The sequence below is a fragment of the Nyctereutes procyonoides genome, unplaced genomic scaffold (genome assembly GCF_905146905.1).
Source record: "Nyctereutes procyonoides isolate TBG_1078 unplaced genomic scaffold, NYPRO_anot_genome, whole genome shotgun sequence".
Classification (NCBI taxonomy): Eukaryota; Metazoa; Chordata; class Mammalia; order Carnivora; family Canidae; genus Nyctereutes; species Nyctereutes procyonoides.
The window spans coordinates 9,741,060-9,762,820 of NW_026575025.1; the positions used below are offsets into that span (position 1 = coordinate 9,741,060).

The 21,761-nt window shown below is 45.6% G+C and overlaps 1 protein-coding gene across 4 annotated transcripts in view; it reads left to right on the forward strand.

The window, feature by feature from the left end:
* Positions 1–21,761, forward strand: part of PC (pyruvate carboxylase) — a 98,249-nt gene that overhangs the window by 37,801 nt on the left and 38,687 nt on the right. The window contains exon 1 of one of the 4 annotated variants that reach the window (XM_055314966.1): positions 9,343–9,497. The exons of the other annotated variants lie outside the window; for them this stretch is intronic. Coding sequence (XP_055170941.1) covers positions 9,462–9,497 — 36 coding nt within the window. The 5' untranslated portion in view covers positions 9,343–9,461. Of the gene's footprint in view, positions 1–9,342; positions 9,498–21,761 lie in introns of those variants that run through there. 4 annotated transcript variants of the gene reach the window in all.

Here is a 21,761-nt window from a genome sequence, read left to right on the forward strand (position 1 = left end):
TTGCTGTTCCAAAGAGCCAGCTTCACTTAAGAGTGGCCTTGACAAAGCAAGAAAAACATTCATTTCATTAACTCTATGCATGTGTACATGTCCTTCATACCCTGTGTGGTGAGATGGGGAGTTACTCTGCATGCTGAACTACACTGGGTAGCATGAGGACAGGTGCTTCTGAGGTGGTTTGGGTAGCCAGCTGAATAGTCACCTTTTTCAGGGAATGTTGTTTTCACTTGAAAGAACAACTGGCAATTGTGGTTGTTCAGAGTTGGGTATTCGATAGACTTTTTCTCAAAAAATGGAGTAGTGAACCTGTTGCTTCAAAGAAAATAACTAATAGCATTTATTGCTGATGATCATGGAGCTGTCAAGCCACAATTAGAATTTTGGAAAACTTTTATCTAACATCTTGAGCTGGGCAGCTTTTAGTCCTTAGACTTTCCTGATGATATTGGTGGTAGTATCACACATGTGATATCTTGGCATTTTATTATAAAATGTGTCCCCATCTTGAGCATCAGCATAACTCAGTGAACCAGTATGTTTCCAAATGACCAGAGTGGTATGTAAGGTTACAAAATTATGTTTGGCATAAGGCCCATTTATTTTTTCAAGATAGGCCAGTGGATTTTAACATAACAGAGTACATTAAGGCTCATAGGGTTTCCTATTTCACGTTATCATTAATAACTTTTGGTCAAGTTTTGGTGTATTAAACAGGAGTATCCACCATTGTCTGAAATGGCTACTAAAATATTCCTCCCTTAATATATATATACATATATATTCCTTCTTTTTGCTAATACATATTGGGGGAAGTTGTCCACATTTTCTTCATGAGCATCATTTACTACAACAGATTGAATGTAGAAGCACAGATATGAGAATCCAGTATCTTCTATTAAGCTGGACATTAAGGAGATTTGCAAAAATGTAAAATAATATCACTCTCCTCAGTGTTTTTAAAAATATAGTTGTGTTTTATGAAAAGTATTTGTTAACCTGTAATATATTTATTTTTATGTTAAAACACTAATCAATATAAATGAGGGTACCACATCCCAGAGTAACCCAGCACTGAATTTGCTTTGCCCACAGAAAGCTCTCTTCCCCTTACTAGAAGACTCTCTTAGGTCAGGGAGCATATAGGCTTCTGATGGGTGGTTAAAAAGCAAGCATATAGAATTTTTATTTGTGTGAGGATTTTAACTTTTTTTTTAATTTTTTTTTTATTCAGAGAGACAGAGAGAGAGAGAGAGAGAGAGAGAGAGAGAGGCAGAGACATAGGCAGAGACACAGGCAGAGGGAGAAGGAGCCTCCATGTAGGGAAGCTGACATGGGACTCGATTCCAGGTCTCCAGGATCAGGCCCTGGGCTGAAGGTGGCGCTAAACTGCTGAGCCCCCTGGGCTGCCCGGATTTTAACTTTTTAAGCTTTAACATATGTTACTTTTATTTTTTATGTTTATTTTTATAAAGATTTTATTTATTCATGAGAGACACAAAGAGAGTGGCAGAGACACAGGCAGAGGGAGAAGCAGGCTCCATGCAGGGAGCCCGATGCAGGACCCGATCCCAGACCCAGGGATCACACCCTGAGCTGAAGACAGATGCCCAACCACCAAGTCACCTCGGCATCCAAATATACATTAGTTTTAAAAATTCATTTTTATGATAGCTTTATTTGGGATATAATTCACATACTGTAAAATTCACCCTTTTAAAAAAGTATATAATTCAGTGGTTTTAGTATATGTAGTGTTGTCTAACCAACACCACTATTCCAAAACATACTCCTTACCCCAGAAGGAAACACTATGCCCATCAGCAGTCACTCTCTGTTACTCACCCCTCTTCTAGCCCCTGGCAACCACTAATATACTTTCTGTCTCTGTGGTTTGGCCTATTCCAGACATTTCATATAAATGGAGTCATATGGTATGTGGCCTTTTGTGTCTGGCTTTTTTTCAGTTAGGATGTTTTCAAGCTCACCCACTTTGTCACAAGTAATAGTACATCATTTTTTTTTCTTTGGCTGAATAATATTCCATTATATGGATATACCACATTTTGTTTATTCACCAATTGGACATTTAGCTTATTTCTACTTTTTGGTTATTATGAACAATGCTACTGTGATCCTTTGTGTACACATTTTGTGTAGACATAAATTTTCATTTCTCTTGTGTATCTATCTAGGAGCTGGGTCATATGGTAACTCAGTATTTAATCATTTGAGGAACTCCAAACATTTTCTGAAGTGGCTGCATCATTTTTTAAAATTTATTTTATTTTATTTATGAGAGACACAGAGAGAGAGAGGCAGAGACACAGGCAGAGGGAGAAGCAGGCTCCATGCAGGGACCCCATCGTGGGACTTGACCCTGGGTCTCCAGGATCAGGCCCTGGGCCGAAGGTGGCACTAAACTGCTGAGCCACCCGGGCTGCCACTGCATCATTTTATATTCCCATCAGGAGTGTTTGAGGGTTCCGATTTCTCTGTATCACCACTAATACTTGTGGTTATCTGTCTTGTTGATTTTAGCTACCCTAGTAGGTGTGAAGTTTATCTCATTGTGGTTTTGATTTGCATTTTCCTAATGACATTGAGCATCTCTTCATGTATGTATTGGCCATTTGTATGTCTTTGGAGAAATATCTGTTCAAATCTCCTCCCTATTTTTAAAGATTTTATTTATTTATTTCTCCTCCCTATTTTTAATGAAGTTGTTTGTATTTTTGTGTTTGAGGTGTAAGAGGGTTTTTAAAAAATATATATTCTGGATATTAAACCTTTAGAAGATTACTTAATTTGTAAAAACTTTCTGCCATTCTGTGTAGTTGTCTTTTCTCTTTGGTGTTCTTGAGAATACAAAAGTTTTTTTTTTATTTTGATGAAATCAATTTATCTGTTTTCTTTGGTTGCTTATATATCTTCTGTCATAGCTAAGAAACCAAGGCCACAGAAATTTATATTTTATCCTAAAAGCTTTATAGTTTTAGCCCTTGCATTTAAGTCTCATCCATTTTGTGTGAATGTCTATAAATGGTGTGAGTTAGGGGTCCAACTTCATTCTTTTGCTTGTAGCTATCCAGTTGTTACAGCATCATTGCTGAATTGTTTTTGGCACCCTGTTGAAGATCAATTGACTGTAACTATGAGGGTCTTAAGGGCTCTCAAGTCTATTCCATTGATATATGTGTCTATCCCTATGCCAGTACCACACCATCTTGATTACTGTAGCTTCCTAATGAGTTTTGGAATTGGCAAATATGAATCCTCCAACTGTGTTCTTTTTCAAGATTCTCTTGGTTGTTCTGGTTCTTTTGTATTCCCTTATGGATTTTAGGATTATCTTGTCAATTTCTATAAATGAAGTAAGCTGCAATTTTTGTTAGGGTTTGTATTGAATCATTTTGGGGAATATTACCATCTTAACAATGTTCAGTCTCTGATCCATGAACATGAGATGGCTTTCTTTTTGTTTAGATCTTCAAATTTTTTCAATGATATTTTGTAGTTTTCAGTGTACCAGTCTTGCACTTCTTTTGTTAAATTTGTTCCTTGATGTTTTATTCTTTTCATGCTTGTCTTACTGTATATTGATTTAACTTTGTTGTTTAATTCCTCCCTCCTCCTCAACTAGACTTCTCCATAGGGCCTGGCATTTTGGTAGCACAGTGCACAGAGTAGAGATTTTCTTGTTTATATTTTGTTCACACTGCCCTTGTGAAGGAGGCATGGTTTATTGTCCCTGGCCTAGTAGTTGAAGAAACTGCAGCCCGAGTGCAAGGTGACTTGTTTCTTGTTGTTTCTTGGCACAACATTGATTAGTGGTAGCAGAGGTTTTTCTGATTCAGAGCCCATTCCTCTTTCCAGGCATCATCCTGCATAGGACTGACACTCTACTTTTTTTTTTTTTTAATTTATTTGAGAGAGAGAGAGAACATGCGTGTGCATGTGAGCACGAGCTGAGGATGGTTGTGGGGGAGGGGCAGAGGAAGAGGAAGCCCTATATGGGGCTCAATCTCAGGACTCCAAGACTATGACCTGAGCCAAAGGCAGACACTTAACGGACTGAGTCACCCAGCCACCCCTGACATTCTGTTCTTGCCCTCCGCCCCCCACCAGTGGTTGTGTCTCTACCTCTCATATTGAGCCCCAGGGTATGAAGGGAAGAGAAAGAATAAGGTTGATATCACAATGGCTGACCATTGGGGTCACTTTTCTGGACATCTTTTTTTTTTTTCCTGGACATCTTTAATGTGCCAGACTCTCCTAAGTATTTCCAAAATATGTAACCTAATTAAGTTCTCAGAGCAACTCCACAAGATGACTCAGATCCCTCTGCATTTTATAGACCAGGAGGTGAAAGTTCAAAGAGTCATGGAAACTCCCAATCAAAAAGTGAGTTACATGTTCAACGCTGTTCCAAAAGCTCCAGGTATGGTGCTTAATGAAGGAAGGTGTGGGGAGGAAGGAGGGAATGGAGGTTTTCTTGGAAACTGTGAGGGTCATCAACATCAGGTTTGAATTGAATCAATCCAGAAGCCTTTGCTCATTGGCCTGGAACTGGTATCTCAAAATGATTGGCTTGCTGCTCCTTGCTGCTTTCTCCCTCTTTGCTTCTCCAGAGCACTTGGCATCATTTTCATTACCCAACAGCCATTCCTTATAAGTTTTTTGAATAATGAAAGACATTCTACCAGCTGCTTTGCCCCATAGAAGTCATAGAACCTCACTGCCTTTGTGGCTGGATGTGGGGTGATATAGAAGAAAGGGGGACAAGGCCATTAGAGGGGTCCAGCTGTCCTGCTGCTGTGAGACAAAAGGCATGGGAGAGATGCAAGCTCTGCCTCTTGTTGGTTGCCTCTCTACCTCCAGAGCAGAGCACAGACAGATATGGTTCCTTCTTGGTGTCTTGGACATCTGGTCTGTTATACCCTGGGTCTACAGTGTCGTTTCCACATCGGAGTGACCCATGAACCAGAACAGCACTGAATATCTTTGCCATTGGTTTAACTGAGCCAGACCCTTACAGTCTATCCCCATTTCTGTTTTTCTACAGTAAGAAAACAACTATGAAGTAGTAGTCATTGGTGGCCTTGGCAGTATTTTACAACTGTCTAGAAAGTTAATTGGTGCAGTTTTTGATGCTGGATATTCTTCTTAGATTGAAAGTAGTGGCACAGATGATTATGTTTCTCTTTGATGCATTGAGCTTGCCTTACTCCCCAGCCTTGTTCTGGCACCTGCTGCCCAGCCATGCCAAGCTGTGCATGGCTGTGAACACGCAAAGCCAGGTGGTGTCCCTATCACACTGCTCCCTCTTCTTGAATGCCTGCCCTTCCTCCTTTTCCTCCAGACCACCTGTCCCTCTTCTCATCTTTCAGGCTCCCTCCTGTGATACCCTTCTGGGTCCTCGATTCCCCCTTTGCCTACCATTAGCTTAGAGCTGACACCTGCCGCTTAGGCCATCATCCTATCTACTTATTTCTATCTGATAGTATCCACCACACTTAATTTGGCATTTTTTTCCCCTTGATTTTTTTTTAAAGATTTATTTATTTATTTATTTATTTATTTGAGAGAGTGAGCAAGAGAGAGAACACAAGCAGGGGGAGGAGCAGAGGGAGAGGTAGAAGCAGACTCTCTATTGAGTAGAGAGCCCAACCCAGGCTTGATCCTAGGACTGCAGGATCATGACCTGAGCCAAAGGCAGATGCTTAGCCAACTGAGCCACCCAGGTGCCCCTTTCCTTTTTTTATTGATGTATAATTGACAGTATTACTTTCAAGTATAAAAGGCAATGATTCACTGTGTGTGTATTGTGATACAATCACATTGTCTAGTTAATATCCATCACCACAGGTATATATTTGTTTTTCTTTTTTTTTAATATATTTGTTTTTCTTGTGATGAGAACTTTGAAGATCTACTCCCTTAGCAACTTTCAAATATACAGTGTGGTATTGTTCACTGTAGTCACTGCTGAGCAATTCATTTCATTTCTATATGTGTCTAGTCTTCCCTGACCCTGAGTGCCTTGAGGGCAAGGACCACCCCTCTCCCTCCATCATTCTGCATCCCCACTGCCTTAGAGACAGCTGGGCAGGCTGCACTGTGCTAAATGGAAAACAAGGTGCTGCTGCTGGCAGTGATGGTATCCCTGCTGCGGTCCGGTTATAGCCTGTGAAGTGTCTACTGCAGGCAGAGCTTCGGAAGACCTGGGCCAAAGCTCAGGCAGCTTCTATTTTTTTTTTAAGATTTTTATTTATTTATCCATGAGACACACACACACACACACACACACACACACACACACAGGCAGAGACACAGGCAGAGGAGGGAGAAGCAGGCTCCATGCAGGGAGACAGACATGGGACTCGATCCCAGGTCTCCAGGGTCACGCCCTGGACTGAAGGCGGTGCTGAACCGCTGAGCCACCCAGGCTGCCCCATTCTCAGGCAGCTTCTAATCTGGATGAGTAGACACCTGTTCTAAAGGTTCCTGGTCTTTGGCCTGATCTCTGTGTGCTAGAAATTAAGCATGCGCAGAGGTAGTTGGGGCCCATGAAAAGCGTTTCATGGGGAGTAGCATCAGTACCACTGGAAGTTCTCCCCGACCCCCTCCGACCAAACCTAGGGCGGCCTGGGTCCTCTCAGCTCTCAGAACACAGGACTCTGCCCCTGGGACTATCCCCACTCAAAGCTAGGTTACTTGCTTCCTTGATCTTGTCTTGACCTGGGTGCTATGGGGAGACAGGTACCAGATTTCATGGCACCTCTGTGATGCCTGTGAATGTCCAGGAGCTTACAGAGAAAGGAGGGCATGTACCTAATCATCTAACGGAGCCGGTTCCATTACTAATTTTTCCCCTTACCCTCGTGCTTCTTTTGTTGAGTTCCTCAATGCTGGGAGATTTAACAAAAGTTGGAGAAACAGTAGAATGTTAGGATATATTTCTCCTTCTCATCTACCCTATTCTCTCATAAAGAAGGTTCTACTTTTATGAGAAAAATTGGGAACAGTTGGAAGTTGAAGCTGCCTGTTCATAGTAATCAGATCCATTGACCCCCCACAAATAACTCTACAAGGTATGGGTTGTCAATCTCCATTTACCAATGACCAAAATGAAACTTGGAAGTTAAGGGACCTGCCCAGGGTCACACACACAGAACAGAGCTACGACCCACCCCAGGTGCATCTCACAGCAAAGCCCTGTTCTTCTCTCATGCCCACTCGTCCTCATGAGGAGCAAGTGTCACCCCCACTCTGTAACCCGTGTTGCCAGCATACTAAGTATTTGGTGAAGGCAGTCCTATCTTTCCTGATTTCGGCCACTCACCAAGAGTTTGTGCCTTTCCCCAGGTAGTCTCCAACTGTCTAGTCGTAGGACCTGTTTCTGCACTTATGTTAGGAGAGTCTCTGCTCCCCTTTGTCAGGGGGGATAAATGTTCCTATCCTGTCTTCATCCCTGCGGTGTAGGGAGATTGAGTTAAGGTGTGTGCAAGTGCTGGACTAAGATCTCTAAGAAATGTCCCTCAGACCAATCTTGCTCTTGGCCCTGCCCCTGGATGAGGCTGAGGCCTGTGTGCCAGCCTGAAGCCAGCTGCTCCCTCTGGCTCACCCTCTCAGCAGGCCCATCAGCTAGGTAGCCAGTCTCAAGGTGGATGTGGCACTGTTCTACCTTCAGCTGGGGTAGCCATCCTGGGTGCTTGACCTGATGCCTGTCCCCTGGAGGACAAGGCCCTCCCCAGCTCAGAAGCCAGAGCATTGTATGCAGGGAGCCTCTGTGGTTCCCTACTTCGGCATTCCAGCAGACCCTCTTACTCTTACTGTTCCTGGGCAGGGCCCTTCTGGAGTGTCACTGGCCACCTCGGGGATCTGCAGCTGCCTGCCTTTGTCAGGGTTTATTAGAGGTTAGCTCCCTTCCTTGATGGACTAGAGGGGAGGCAGAAAGCTGCTTGTTGGGGCAGCCCGGGTGGCTCAGTGGTTTAGCGCTGCCTTCAGCCCAGGGTGTGATCCTGGAGACCTAGGATCAAGTCCTGCATCAGGCTCCCTGTGTGGAGCCTACTTCTCTGCCTGTGTCTCTGCCTCTCTCTCTGTGTGTGGGTGTCTCTCATGAATAAATAAATAAAATCTTTAAAAAAGAATAAAGAAAGCTGCTTGTTGTCAGCTCTGGAGAAAGCTGTAGGCAAAGGGGGAACAGAGTACCTGTGCAGGGTGAGGGCCTGGATCCAAGAGGAGTAAGCAGGTTCCCTCCCATGCTGAGTTTGCATTTAACTTGTGGGTTTCCCAGAGACTCCTGACATTTAGACTTCCACCTGACTTAGAACCTCTTCCCAGGTCAGGCGTGCTGCCCACATTTCATTAGCAGGATCATCCTTCCCACTTCTCTGGATGCCACCTGCCTGGTCTAGGATTGAGCACTCAGAAGCAGGGAAGGCGTCTCTGACTAATTAATCTTGGGTTCAGGAAGCTAAGCAAAGATAGAATAGTGAGTTATTGACTGTGCTTCCTCCAAGCACTCTTATCCGAGCTAAGCCACTGCTGGTTTTTATTTTGGTGATAGCGGGGTGGCATCCAGGGGGTAGGCACTCTATCCCTGTTCTGGACTAGAGTGGTCTCTGGGATAACACTATGTTCAATGTATTGATCTGAGTGGGTTTTTTTTTTTTAAAGATTTTATTTCTTTATTCATGAGAGACACAGAAAAAGGCAGAGACATAGGCAGGGGGAGAAGCAGGCTTCCTGTGGGGAGCCTGATACAGGACTCGATCCCAGGACTTTGGGATGATGACCTGAGCCAAAAGCAGATGCTCAACCACTGAACCACCCAGGTGTCCTGATCTGAGTGGGTTTAATATTATATTTAAGCATTTAAAAACCTTGCTAATGAAGTCAGACCAGGCCAAGTGCTCACAAGAGCCACTAGATACCATGTGCCCTTGTGAGGAAGCCTGTCTCCTGGCCCCAGGGCAGAAAGGACCAGGATATCTCCAGATCTCAGGGGGACAACCTGAGACTTATCGAGGTTCTCCTGGAGAAGTAGGACCTCAGAGTCCTCATTTTTTCTTCTGTCAAAGCCTCTGCTCCTTTCCTTAGGCCAGAAGCTCTCTCACCTGGTTGGCTCTCCTGTCCCTGTCCCTCTTTCCTTTGTAAAAGCCAAACACCATTGCCCTTTAATCCTTCCTGTAGGCAGTAGTTCTGACCTGTAGGCAGTAGTTCTGACCGCCCTCTCCAAGCTCACCCCTGACCTGGTTTTGTTTTTTCCCTTCCCTCAAACAAGCTGTTCAAGGTCTATTCCTGAGCCAGAGATTGGCTCACAAGCAGCTCTCTCTCCTCTGAGCTGTAGGGAGGGGATAGTGTAGAAAGTCATTGACAGAGGCTTAATCTAGAAAGTCAGTTATAAACAAGAAGCGGGCAGAGGGCCTAGATTTGGGTATTCCGGTACCAGGAACACCATGGCCTCTCTGGGACTCCGCAGACCAGCTGCCACGGTAAGAGGACCCACCTCTCAACAGTCCCGGGTACTGTCCTGGGTGGGGGTGTGTATGCAGTGTGGTTATTGTTTCTCTTCCTTTGGAGCTTGGCAGTCTATTTTTACTTAAGAAGATGGCAGAGGGACTCTGGGAACAGTCATTGGAGACAGGAATCCAGGGGACGAGTGTGCTGGATCATTGCTCACAGGCCTGTGGGGACAGCTCTGGTCAGGTATAGGTATTTGACGAAGGAGCTCAAAGTGGACAAACCCTACATGACAATGAAAATGGATTCTGCCTGAGACCTTGGGGACAGAGGAAGATGTGCCATGGGTCCAGAGCTCTGGGCCAGAGTGCCTTTATGTGGTGATGAAGTTGGGGGAAAGGCCATGTGGTTCCCTTGACTAGGGCCCCTTGTGGAAATGGTGATGTGGCAAGTGGTCAGGGGAAGGGTCTGCTCTGAGAATAGCACCAGGCCAGGGCTCGGGAGCCCACATGTGCTGTGCTCCAGTTCCTTGGCCAGAATGAGCCTTGATGCTCTGGAGCTGCAGAACAGGGAGGCCTGGCTCTCCCTTAGGAATCTGGGAAGTAGAAGGGCCAAGATCAGATCTCTTCAGGAGGTGAGTTTGTGATTATGTCCTAGAGAACAGTGAAGGGAAAGCACGAAACTACCCAGTTTTCAGGAGAATGAATCTCTGGCATTTGAGCAGGACCTGTTGCTCAGGTGTAAAGGGAGAAAACTTTTGCTTGGAAGAAAACCTTTCCCTTGGTTCCGGTGGAGGAGAAACTAAGGGCACCAGATGGTTTCTGGTTATCTCTTACTGCAGCAGGCTAGATTCTCCAGGTCATGGGATAAAGATTCAAGAAGGGAGTAACTCTGTGTGTGTGTTTGTGTGTGTGTGTGTGTGTTTCAAGGAACAGGTGAGAAGGAGGACCTACATCTCTCTTTGCTTAACAACATTTGCAGAAATTGGTAAGAAATGTGCCTTTTCTCCTGGTGTTCTGGACCAGGGATGGAAGGGTGTGGCTTCTAGACTTTCTTTCCTGTTGGGTGACTCAGAGGGAGACCTGTCATCAGGAAGAAGTCAAAGCAAGAGGACCATCGGTGCTTACTAATCTGAAGGGCTGGGTCTGGAATGATCTCATTTGCGGACTTGGTCTGCTCCTGACTAGAAGGAAGCAGCAAATTTCCTGAAGGCAGGGACCTCTTCTCTCTTGTTCGGCTGTTATCTCCAGTGCCTAACAATACCTGGCATGTTGCAAAGGCTGTCACTATTGAGTGAATGAATGAATGAATAAATGAACACTTTCTGTGCCTGTCATTTCACTAAATCTCTCCAGTTTCATCTTTTTTTGGTTCCATACCAGACTTCTCACCTGATCAGCATCTACTTGGTGTCACCCAGCCCTGACTCTAATCAGGCAAGACCATGCTCACGGGAAGAGGCTATCTCCCTGTTCTTCCCTCCCCCACTGGTCCACGCCAAGCAAGCCGGTGCTGATGTCTTGTGGGCCAGGTGCCGCCCCCCTCTGCTGAGGCCTCTGGGGTGGATCCCCCGTCCAGTGTCCCCTCCATGCCAGTTATGTAGCTCTTCTCAGCTGCTTTACCCTTCTCCAATTTCCCTTTTCCCCCAAGTGGTTCCTTTGCTATGCTGGCTGTTTAATATCCCTTACATTTCAAGTGTGGTAGTCTTGTCTCCTTACCAGACAAAGCTTAATGAAGGGAGAGGCCCTGCATTTGTTACGTGATCCTCTGTCCCTCAAGTGTGTCTTATGGGCTATAGGTTCTCAATAGACATTTGATGGCTCCAATTGTGTGAAATCTAATCCTAGTCCTTGGAATACATACTATGGCTTCTAGTTTACAAAATCAAAGAGGGTCAATCTGAGGTTTCTCACGTGGCAGGTTGCTAAATTGTCAGCCATCTGTGCTGGGGGATCAGGCTGTTTCATTGATGGATTAACAGGCGCCAAACTGTTTTTTATTCATAATACCTCTGACACCAAATATGTGGGTTTCTCCCTCACACCAACCAATTCTTCAGTTCTCTGCAGACGCCAAAGGGTATCCTTCAATTCAATTCAGTTCTGACACTACCCAGAGTTAGTGCAGACCCCATGGGTGAAGGGCTCAGTCCCACAAGACAGGGGACACTACATAAAACTTGGCCTTCTGGACCTCTGACCACCCAGCTATAAATTGGAAATGACCGTAATCCTCTCCTCAGGTTTGATAATTTTTTAGAACTGTTCACAGAACTCAGAAAACTGCTTTCTTTACTATTACCAGCTTATTGTAAAGGATACAGATAGACAGCCAGATTAAGAAATACATAGGTGATGTCTGGAAGAGTTCTGAGTGTAGGAGCTTCTGTCCCCATGGATTGGGGTGCACCATCCTCTTGGCATGTGGATGTGTTCACCATCCTGGAAGCTCCCTGAGCCTCACTGTTTGGTGTTTTTATGCAGGTTCCATTATGTAGGCACAGTTGATCAAATCATTGGCCATTGGTGATTAACTCAATCTCTGGTCCCTCATCCCTCAAGTGGAAGTGAAGCTGGAAGTTCCATCATTCTACTCATGTGGTTGGTTCCTCTGGCAAGCAGCCTCACCCTGAAGCCATCTAGGAGCCCACCAAGCATCACTACTTTAGCATAAAGTCAGGTGTGGTTGAAAAGGGCTTATTATGAATAAGAAAAGTTGCTCCCTTCTCTCCTACCACTCAAGAAATTCAGAGGGTTTTAGGAGCTCTGTTCCAGGAACCAGGGAGGAAAACCAAATTCAATAATTCTGTTATCACTATATCACACAAGTGCAGAGAGGCAGAGTGATCCCCAAGGTCATTTGACGAGCCGGTGGCAAAGCTAGAATTTGAACCTAACTTTTCTGACTCAAAGACTTTGCCCTTTCCATGGAATTACAGCAGCATCTGGCCCCCACCTCCACTTCATCAAAGCTTCTCCTGCCTGACCTCACAGTGGCGGGGCGGGGGAGGGGGAGCAAAAGGGTCTGGCTGCTTTCCCCTTTATCCTTCCAAAGCCCCAGCTCCTGGGACTGTTGACACAGTGAGCTGCTTGAAAGAACACTGTGATGTCAGGCAGCAGCAAGGAGTTCAAGAAGTGATGGGGGTCAGCAGATGGGCCTGGAAAAAGCTCCATTTTCCCTGTCTGTAAAATTGAGGTAATGCCTGCCCTTCCTTTGAGGCAAGGTTGCTGTTAGTAGCAAATGACAGTATCTCTCTCTCTCTCTTTTTTAAGATTGTATTTATTTATTAGAGAGAGAGAGAGAGACAAAGAGAGAGGCAGAGAGAGTGACAGAGACAGAAGCAGACTCCATGCAGGGATCCCAACTCGGGACTCGATCCCGGGACTCCAGGACCACACCCTGGGCCAAAGGCAGGTGCTAAACTGCTGAACCACCCAGGGATCCCTGAGAGTATCTCTTAAAGTACCTTATAAATGGCAGAGAGCCAGAGGTATATTGTTGTTGAATGTAATTACAGTACATAGATTAACAGCTCAATAAAACTGTCAAATGAAACAATACCCACCTCCTAAGTGTTAGGAGATGACCTCGTCCAGCTGTCTGGCACTATACAGACACATACAGCTGTAATTAATTATTGTTTTCATAACTATTATAACATATGACCTCTTCCCTCAGATGCAGGGTGGGTGGCCCTGAGGAGACTTCCTGGAGTGGGTTGGGATGTCCCTTTGATTTGGGACTAAGAAGATAAGAAAGGCAGTGTTGCCTGGGACTTTGGTAATTAACTTACTATCTTAGGTCCTGAAAGCCCGTCCCTCATGGATGCTGAAGTTCTTAGCTGGGATGTGTTTTTCTTCCCAGGGAATTCTCAATCTAATTTCTCAACACTGAGGAGAAAGTATATTCATTTTTTTTTCAAGATTTTATCTATTTATTCATGAGAGACACAGAGACAGAGAAGCAGAGACACAGGCAGATGGAGAAACAGGCTCCATGCAGGGAGCCCGATGTGGGACTCTATCCCGGGACCCCAGGATAACGCCCTGGGCCAAAGGCAGATGCCAAACCACTGAGCCACCCAGGGATCCCCTGAGAAAGTATATTCAAATGAGCATATCCCCTGCTATCAGGAGAGCATAAGTGTGAGTCTCAGCGAATCAGAACCTGCTCAGTAGGTGAAGGGTTGGAGCTGCCAGAGTTCCTGGCAGACACCATGCTCTCCCTTCCCAGGGTGTGCACAGTAGGGTAAAGGCCACTGGGAGCCTCTGGTCACTTCTGCCGAGTTCCAGAACATCCTAGGGGAAGGTTCTGTCTGCTCCAATCAGCTGCGTACTCAGTCAGGCTCCCACCACTGTGACGGAGCACAGTTAGCCTGCAAGGGAAGGCTGTGATAGAAACGGTGACACAAGTGTGACGCTGATCCAGGTAGAGGGGGGAGGAGGCTCTTCACACAGTGATGGAATGCCCAGGTATGGCTGGGGCGAGTGTGATGGTTGTGGAAAAATAGTTGGAGATTGATAAGCAGGAAAGGGAGAGAGTGGTAACTAATAACCTAGCTGGGATGGGAGCCACAGGAGGCCCCTGGGAATTAGTGCCCTGAGTGAGGCACAGTTTGGGGTGACAGGCAGACTGGGGTATGGGTGCCTTTGGGCTTGGAAGCCATAGCTAAGCTATTTATCCTGATTTTCTGTTTCCTTACTTACAAAGCTGGGGCCATAACACCTGCCAGACAAGGTTTTGGATGATTAAATGGAATGATGTGAAGCACTTAATGCAGTGGCTGGCACCCAGTAGCAAGCCCAGGCATTATCAATGGTTCTGACACTTTGCTACGTGGCTGTGGTCATGAGGATGAAACCAACAATAGCGAGTGCCTACAACTCTGTCTTGGAAAGGCCTCTAGTCCAGTTTTTGTGCTCAAATTCCAAACCAGAGGGTGAAAGGTCAGATCAGGGGGTCACAGAGATGTATTTTTCTGGGGTCAAGAACAGAGGGAGCAAGCGCAGCAGCCTCAAGGTCGTATCCTGTCTGGGTTGCTGTTTACTTTCTTCCCTCTAGGAATTGAAGCACTTTGCCTTTGATTTTCCTCATTGTCTCCTTGACTCATAGTTGGACACTCTGGTGAGTGTTTACCCAGAGAACCAAATTTTCTAGTGAGCCAGGTTCTACCTGTCCTCCCATAGGGGTATTTTGGGGGTGGTGGTGGTATCTAACAGAAGAGCGGTAAGGGCTGGCCAGGTATAGTGGAGGTCACACACTGATTCTGTGAAATTGAATTAATCAGGCAAAGCAAATCAGGCGCTGAACCAGGGCAGTCGAGGCACTCAGGACAGACAGCAGTAGGAAGCCATTACTTCCAGGTTGGGAGAGGAAACAGTGTTTCCTCTAGACTCCAGGGATGGTTGGAAACATGGAGGCAGGAGTGCCCAGCAGAGACTGTCATAGTGGCAGGACACACCTGCAGTCCGTATTGGCACCTAACCGCATAGAGAGTGAGGAAGATACACCCATGCTCTCCTCCACCCTCCTCTCCTGCTTGTGCCTCCCCATGGCTGAACATGCATGCAGGACCACAGCCTGCAAAGGGAGTCTTTCACAGGTCTCAGATTCCCTGGGCACAGAGCCGAGGGATGTGGGGAGGTGAGCAGAGCCTAACCAACCAGGAAGCCTCTCCTAAAGGCCAAATCTGTGTGGAGACATCTACTCAACAGGCATGACAAGCAGAGGAATGAGGGCTCTGGCCTCCTGTGGGTCAGAGCAGCTGCTATTTTTTGGGAGGGCACTACCTCCAAATCAAAAGTAGTCACTGTAAAGTTGCTCCCGTCGACGGTGGTAAGAAAAGAGGCTACAAGGCAAGTGGATCCAAGAGATGAACTTTATTGCAAGCACCCTCCGCGAGGTTCCACGACTCCCGGGGCGGGGGGGGCCGCGGGGTAGTGAGTCGGGGGAAGTCCCGCTGGGAGGGAGTTGGCAGGGTCCTTTTATCGGGTTGAAGCAGGACATAGGCTTGTGTCCATATTAGGTAAGGTATGGAGGTTATGGGGTGGGAGAAGCCCGTGATGGACAGTTCCGAATTGTGAAGTTCCTGGGTGGAAAATTTCAGTTTCCTGGTGGTGACCTGGAGGCCGCAGTGAAAGTGGCGGGAAAGTCCACCATCTTGGAGAGGGGTGGCCGGGTGATCCGCCATTTTGGAGCCCCGGTTTCCCAGCTTGCCCATCAGTCACCAGTTTAAAATTTGTTCATTGGGGCAATTAGGAGAGATATGAAACGAAAAGCATATGGATTGGAAAAAAAATAAGTAAAGTATCTTTATTTGCAGCTAACATAATCTTGTGTAGGAAAACCTAAGGAATCCACTAAAAACCCATTAAAATGAATAAAAGAGTTCAGCAGGGTTGCAGGACATAAGATCAATATACAAAAATCAATTGTATTTCTATATAGTAGCAGTGAGCAAATTGAAAATGAAAATAGTGTCATATAGAATAGCATCAAGAAGAATAAAATTCTTATGAATAAATTTAACGAAAGAAATATAAAACCTATAACAGCATAAAACATTGTTGACAAAAATGTAAGAATACTTAAATAAATGGATTCCCCATGTTCATGGATCAGGAGACTTAATACTGTTAAAATAGAAGTACTCCTCCAAATGATCCACAGATTCAATGCAGGGTCACTCACAATCTCAGCTGCCTTTATTTGCAGAAACTGACAAGATGATCCTAGAGTCCCCATGGAAATGCAAGAGAAGCAGACAGCCGAAATAATTTTGGAAAAGAACACAGTCGGAGGACTCACACTTTCTGATTTCAGAACTTTGTACAAAGCTACAGTAATCAAGACAGTGTGGTGCTGGCATAAAGACAGACATATAGATCAATGGAATAGAATTGAGAGTCCAGAAATAAATCCTCACACTTACAGTCAATTGATTTTTGACAAGGGTGCCAAGACAGTTTAATGGGGAAGGAATCGCCTTTTCAACAAATGGTGCTGGAACAACTAGATGTCCACATGCCAAAGAATGAAATTGGACACCTACCTTACACCACAGACAAAAATCAAAATGGATCAAAGACCTGAATGCAAGAGCTAAAACTTTAAAACTTTCAGAAGGAAACATAATCATAAATCTTTGTGATGTTGGGGTAGATAGTGGTTTCTTAGCTACAACAGCAAAAACACAAGCAATAAAATAAAAAATAGATCAATCAGACTTCATCAATATTAAAAACTTCTGTAGCAGCTAAGGACACTGTCAAGCAAAAAGGCAATGCAATGCAAAGAATGGGAGAAAATTTTTGCAAATCTTATATCTGATAGGGAACTTCTATCTAAAACTTTTATCTAGAATATTTAAGGAATTCTTAAAACTCAACAGTAAAATAGACAAATAATCCACCTTAAAAATCCAGAGTCCCTGTTTTTCATGACAGAGTCATGAATCGAGCCCTGTGTCTATCAGGGAGTCTGCTTGTCCCTCCACCTCTGTCTGCCCCCCGCCCCCATCCCACTTGTGCTCACGAGTTCTCTCTCTCTCTCTCTCTCTCTCTCTCTCTCAAATAAATTAAACCTTGGGATGCCTGGGTGGTTCAGCAGTTGAGCGTCTGCCTTCGGCTAAGGGCATGATGCTGGAGTTCCAGGATCAAGTCTCACATCAGGCTTCTTGCCTGGAGCCGGCTTCTTCCTCTGCCTAAGTCTTCTGCCTTTCTCTCTCTCTGTATCTCATTACAGATAGATAGATAGATAGATAGATAGATAGATAGATAGATAGATAGATAAATAAATAATAAAATAAAATAAAATATAAAAATAAATAAATAAAAAATCTTAACAAAAAATGGTGGGAAAAAACTTAAAAAAAATAAAAACAACAAGGGATCTGAATAGACATTTTTCCAAAGATAGACAGATGGCCAGTAAGCACATGAAAACTACAGTGAGGTACAACTTTGTCCCCTCTAGGACAGCTACTTAAAAAGAAAGACAGTAGCAGAGGCTGGTGAGGATGTGGAGGAACTGGTGGGATATAAAATGGAGCCGTTGCTGTGGAAAACTGTCTGGCAGTCCCTCAAGCAGTTAAACATAGAGTCACCAGGACCTAGCAACGTGTACCTAGCTGAGAGATGAAACACAGGTACACCCAAAAACCTGCACAGACATGCTCATAGCAGCTTGTTCCTAACAGCCAAAATGTGGGAACAACCCGGATGTCCATCAGCTCATGAACAGGTGAGTAAAACATGGTCTGTCTCTATAGTGGGATAGGACATGGCAGTCGCTGCCACATGGAAGAACCTCGGATACCTTGTGCCAACAGAAAAAAAGCCAGACATGAAGAACCTTTGTATTCCTTTTATATGAAACATCCAGAATACGCAAATCCAGAAAGAGAGAGAACTTAGTGAGAGGTGGGGGTGATGACAGCTAAGGGATGTGAACATGTTCTAGAATTGATTCTGGTGATGGACACACAGCTCCATTGACTGAACGCCACTGAATTGTACTTCAATGTGTGAACTGTCCGGTGTGTGAATTCAACCTCAATAAAGGTGTTTAAAACAACCCACGCAGACCTGTCCCCCAGGGGTAATCCAGTAGGCTAAGTCTGTGACTTCCTGAGGAAACTCCTACTGTTTTGTAATGGCTGATGCTGGCTGTCCTGGGGGCGGAGGTGCTACCTGCCACTGAGCACCTTCTGCCTCTTTTTCTGGATCTCAGAGCATGGGAAGATCCCCTGGAAAATTTTAATTCCAACCCAACTTACATTTTGGTTTAGTTTAAAAGTTCTGGAACCCTACTGTGAATCAGGCACCAAACTGGGTACTCTTGTGAAAAACGGGGTTCTGGATTTGGATAGGCTTGGTGATTTTTGAGTTGGCTTCTCCCTGTGGGTCCTCCTGAGGCTGATTTTTCTTATCAGTATAGTGAGGGGTGATCCCCTGCAATTGTGGTGTGAATTAAGCAAGCTAGAGGAAGCCTGGAAGAACCTCGGATACCTTGTGCCAACAGAAAAAAAGCCAGACATGAAGAACCTTTGTATTCCTTTTATATGAAACATCCAGAATACGCAAATCCAGAAAGAGAGAGAACTTAGTGAGAGGTGGGGGTGATGACAGCTAAGGGATGTGAACATGTTCTAGAATTGATTCTGGTGATGGACACACAGCTCCATTGACTGAACGCCACTGAATTGTACTTCAATGTGTGAACTGTCCGGTGTGTGAATTCAACCTCAATAAAGGTGTTTAAAACAACCCACGCAGACCTGTCCCCCAGGGGTAATCCAGTAGGCTAAGTCTGTGACTTCCTGAGGAAACTCCTACTGTTTTGTAATGGCTGATGCTGGCTGTCCTGGGGGCGGAGGTGCTACCTGCCACTGAGCACCTTCTGCCTCTTTTTCTGGATCTCAGAGCATGGGAAGATCCCCTGGAAAATTTTAATTCCAACCCAACTTACATTTTGGTTTAGTTTAAAAGTTCTGGAACCCTACTGTGAATCAGGCACCAAACTGGGTACTCTTGTGAAAAACGGGGTTCTGGATTTGGATAGGCTTGGTGATTTTTGAGTTGGCTTCTCCCTGTGGGTCCTCCTGAGGCTGATTTTTCTTATCAGTATAGTGAGGGGTGATCCCCTGCAATTGTGGTGTGAATTAAGCAAGCTAGAGGAAGCCTGGCATCCAATGAGCAGAAAATGAAAGTCCCCCCCCCCCCCCCCCCGCAGAGCTCTTGGAGCAAGTTCAAAGATGAGTGAGATCTGACCACAAAAGAGCTGGAGGTCCAGCCTCAGCCAGCACTAGCTACCTAGTGCTCAGTGAGAAGCAGGAAGACACCAGAGCCTTCCCTGCTTCCCTGGCCATGTCTGGGACATGGGTGGGGAGCCAGGGACGACTCCTTGTGGGAGGGGTCTTGAGAGTGGGTGGATCTCTTTGTCATATATTGTATTTACTTCTTATTTTGAATAATCAATCACATGTTGTCAAGTCAGAGGGGTAAGCGGTGAAAGATAGACATTTTCCTCACGTCTTTTCTCCAGAGGCACCTGCTGTTACCCGCACCTCGAGTCTGCTTTTAGGAATATTCTACACTCATCAGAGCAACTGTATGTCTCTATAGCAGAACTCCTGTGAGTGGGGCAGGTTTGGCTTCTTCCCCTGCTGGTGCACCGGGATGGAAGGCTCAGGCTAAGGTGTCATTCATGCTGCCTCTTGTGTTCAGCCAGACTCACCATGGGTCCCATCAGTAGAAATGCTGCCACTGCTTTCCTTTATGTCCCCTAGAAACAGGGGTGTCCACGGAGGGGGTCCTGTCTGGCCCTTGCCTTCCCCAGCACGCCCCCTCTCCTTATGTGGCCTATGCTCTGGGGTCTTCCTGCCACCTCTCATTGTAGTTCCTGCTGCATTTCTGGCCTGGCCACTGCCTTGTTTTGGTGGAGCTTGTCCACAGTAGCTTCCTGAGAAGGAGTGCCGAGTGCCAGGGAAGTCAGCTGGGCAGCCCCTGTCTTTATTTCACCTGTACACATAACTGATAGTTCAGCTAGATATGGAGTTTCAGGTTTGAAATAGTTTTCCCTTTGCAATTTTGAAGGATCGCTTTATACTTTTCTGGCCTCCCGAGTTGCTGTTGAGAAATCCTAAACCTTGCTGATGTCTGATTTTTTTTGTCCTTCTCCCTTTTCCTCCTTTTCTGAAAACTCATAGGACCTGAAATTTCACAACACGCCTGGTGTGGGTCTGGGGTTCATCCATCTTGTTGGCTCTTGGTGTGTCCTTCCGTGGAAACGTGTTCCTGTGCAGGGAGTTTCTTGAGTTTACTGTAACCCCTTTGTTTTTTTTCTGTTCTCTCTCTCTGAGACTCCTGTCAGTGGAGTGCTTGGACCAGCCCTCTGATTCTTTTTGCTCTCATCTCGAGCCCATTTTCTGTTTGTCTTTCTGCTTCCGTTTCTAGGAGGCCTCCTCTATCTTGTCTTCCAGCTCTTCTATTGATTTGTTTATTTATTTCTCCCATGATATTTTTAATTTCCAAGAGCTTTGGTTGTTCTCTGAATGGGCCTTTAACAATCTGTGCATAGTTGCCTGTTGATTTGCTGGTACTGTAGTCTTTCCTGACTTCTCCGAGAATATTAATGTGTGTTTGCCTTTTTTCCCTTTCACAGGCTGTTTCCTCCCAGTTGCATTTTTCTGCTGCTTTCTTTTGGTCTCTGCCTTTTAGGGCCTCTGTCTTCTGCTGCCCAGTGACCTTTGGTGGCCTGCTCATGATTGCTACCAGGGACTAAAAGCTGCCTGGGAGTCCGGTTCCCAAGCTGCACAGTAGGTGATATGTGTGCCCTTTTTTGGGGGCCCTCAGTGTCAATATCCTGACGTCTTCCCCCTTGAGAAGGTCAGGTCTCCAAGGAGGGAAGGACGGGCTGCTGTGTTGTGAGAGCAGAGGAGAATAAGGCAACAGCATGCGGAGGTTGACTGAACCTTCCACCACCCTTTTTGACCAGATAGCCAGGCCCTTGACTGTGCCTCACATCTGCCAATGTAGACCCTAGGTTTTGCCCTCTCCAGAGACTAAATGTCTGTTCTTCAGGAGAGGGCAGAAGAGGTGAGTAGTCTCTAGACATGAGAGGAGCAGCTCAGCCCAGTCCTAGGGGCCCCAGAGCCATTGCTTCCTAGCCTTCCATGGATTCCCTGGAGAAACCTCAGCCTTCCCCACCACCAGATAGATGACCTGAGATCAGATATCAGCTGCCTTTCAGTTTCCAGGTTGTGTGGCTGTGGTCTCCTCTCCTGCTCTCTCTGTCCTCGGGGCTTTAGAGCTTTAAATATGACCACAAAAAACTCTTCATTCAAGTTTTGCTGCGATTTTAGGAGAAAGGAAAATGAGATGCGTAACCCAGCCACAGGAGGCTTTGCACAGGTCAGCACAAGGAGAAGGGTGTTCAGGGGAGGCATCCTGGGGAAGACTGTTCCAAGGGAGATGGAGAGTATGTGGATTCTTCGGGAACAAGGAGGAGGCAGTTTGGCTGGAGTTACAAGATTCAGGAGGCTGAGGACTGATGGGCAATCAGGCTGGAAAGGCAGGTTGTGCTGATGAGGAAAGGGCCAGCAGGAGGGAGAGCTTACCTGTGGGTGGGGAGAGGAGGAGAGTGAAATAAGGCCTGTATTTGGGGTGCTAACTACCACTAGCGTATAGTGCAGATTGGTAGCTAAAGCTAACCGAGAGTAATGGTTGGCAATGGTTAGGAGCCTTTTGCACTAGTTGAAGTAGCATGAAAGATATGATCTAGGGTATGTTCTTGGA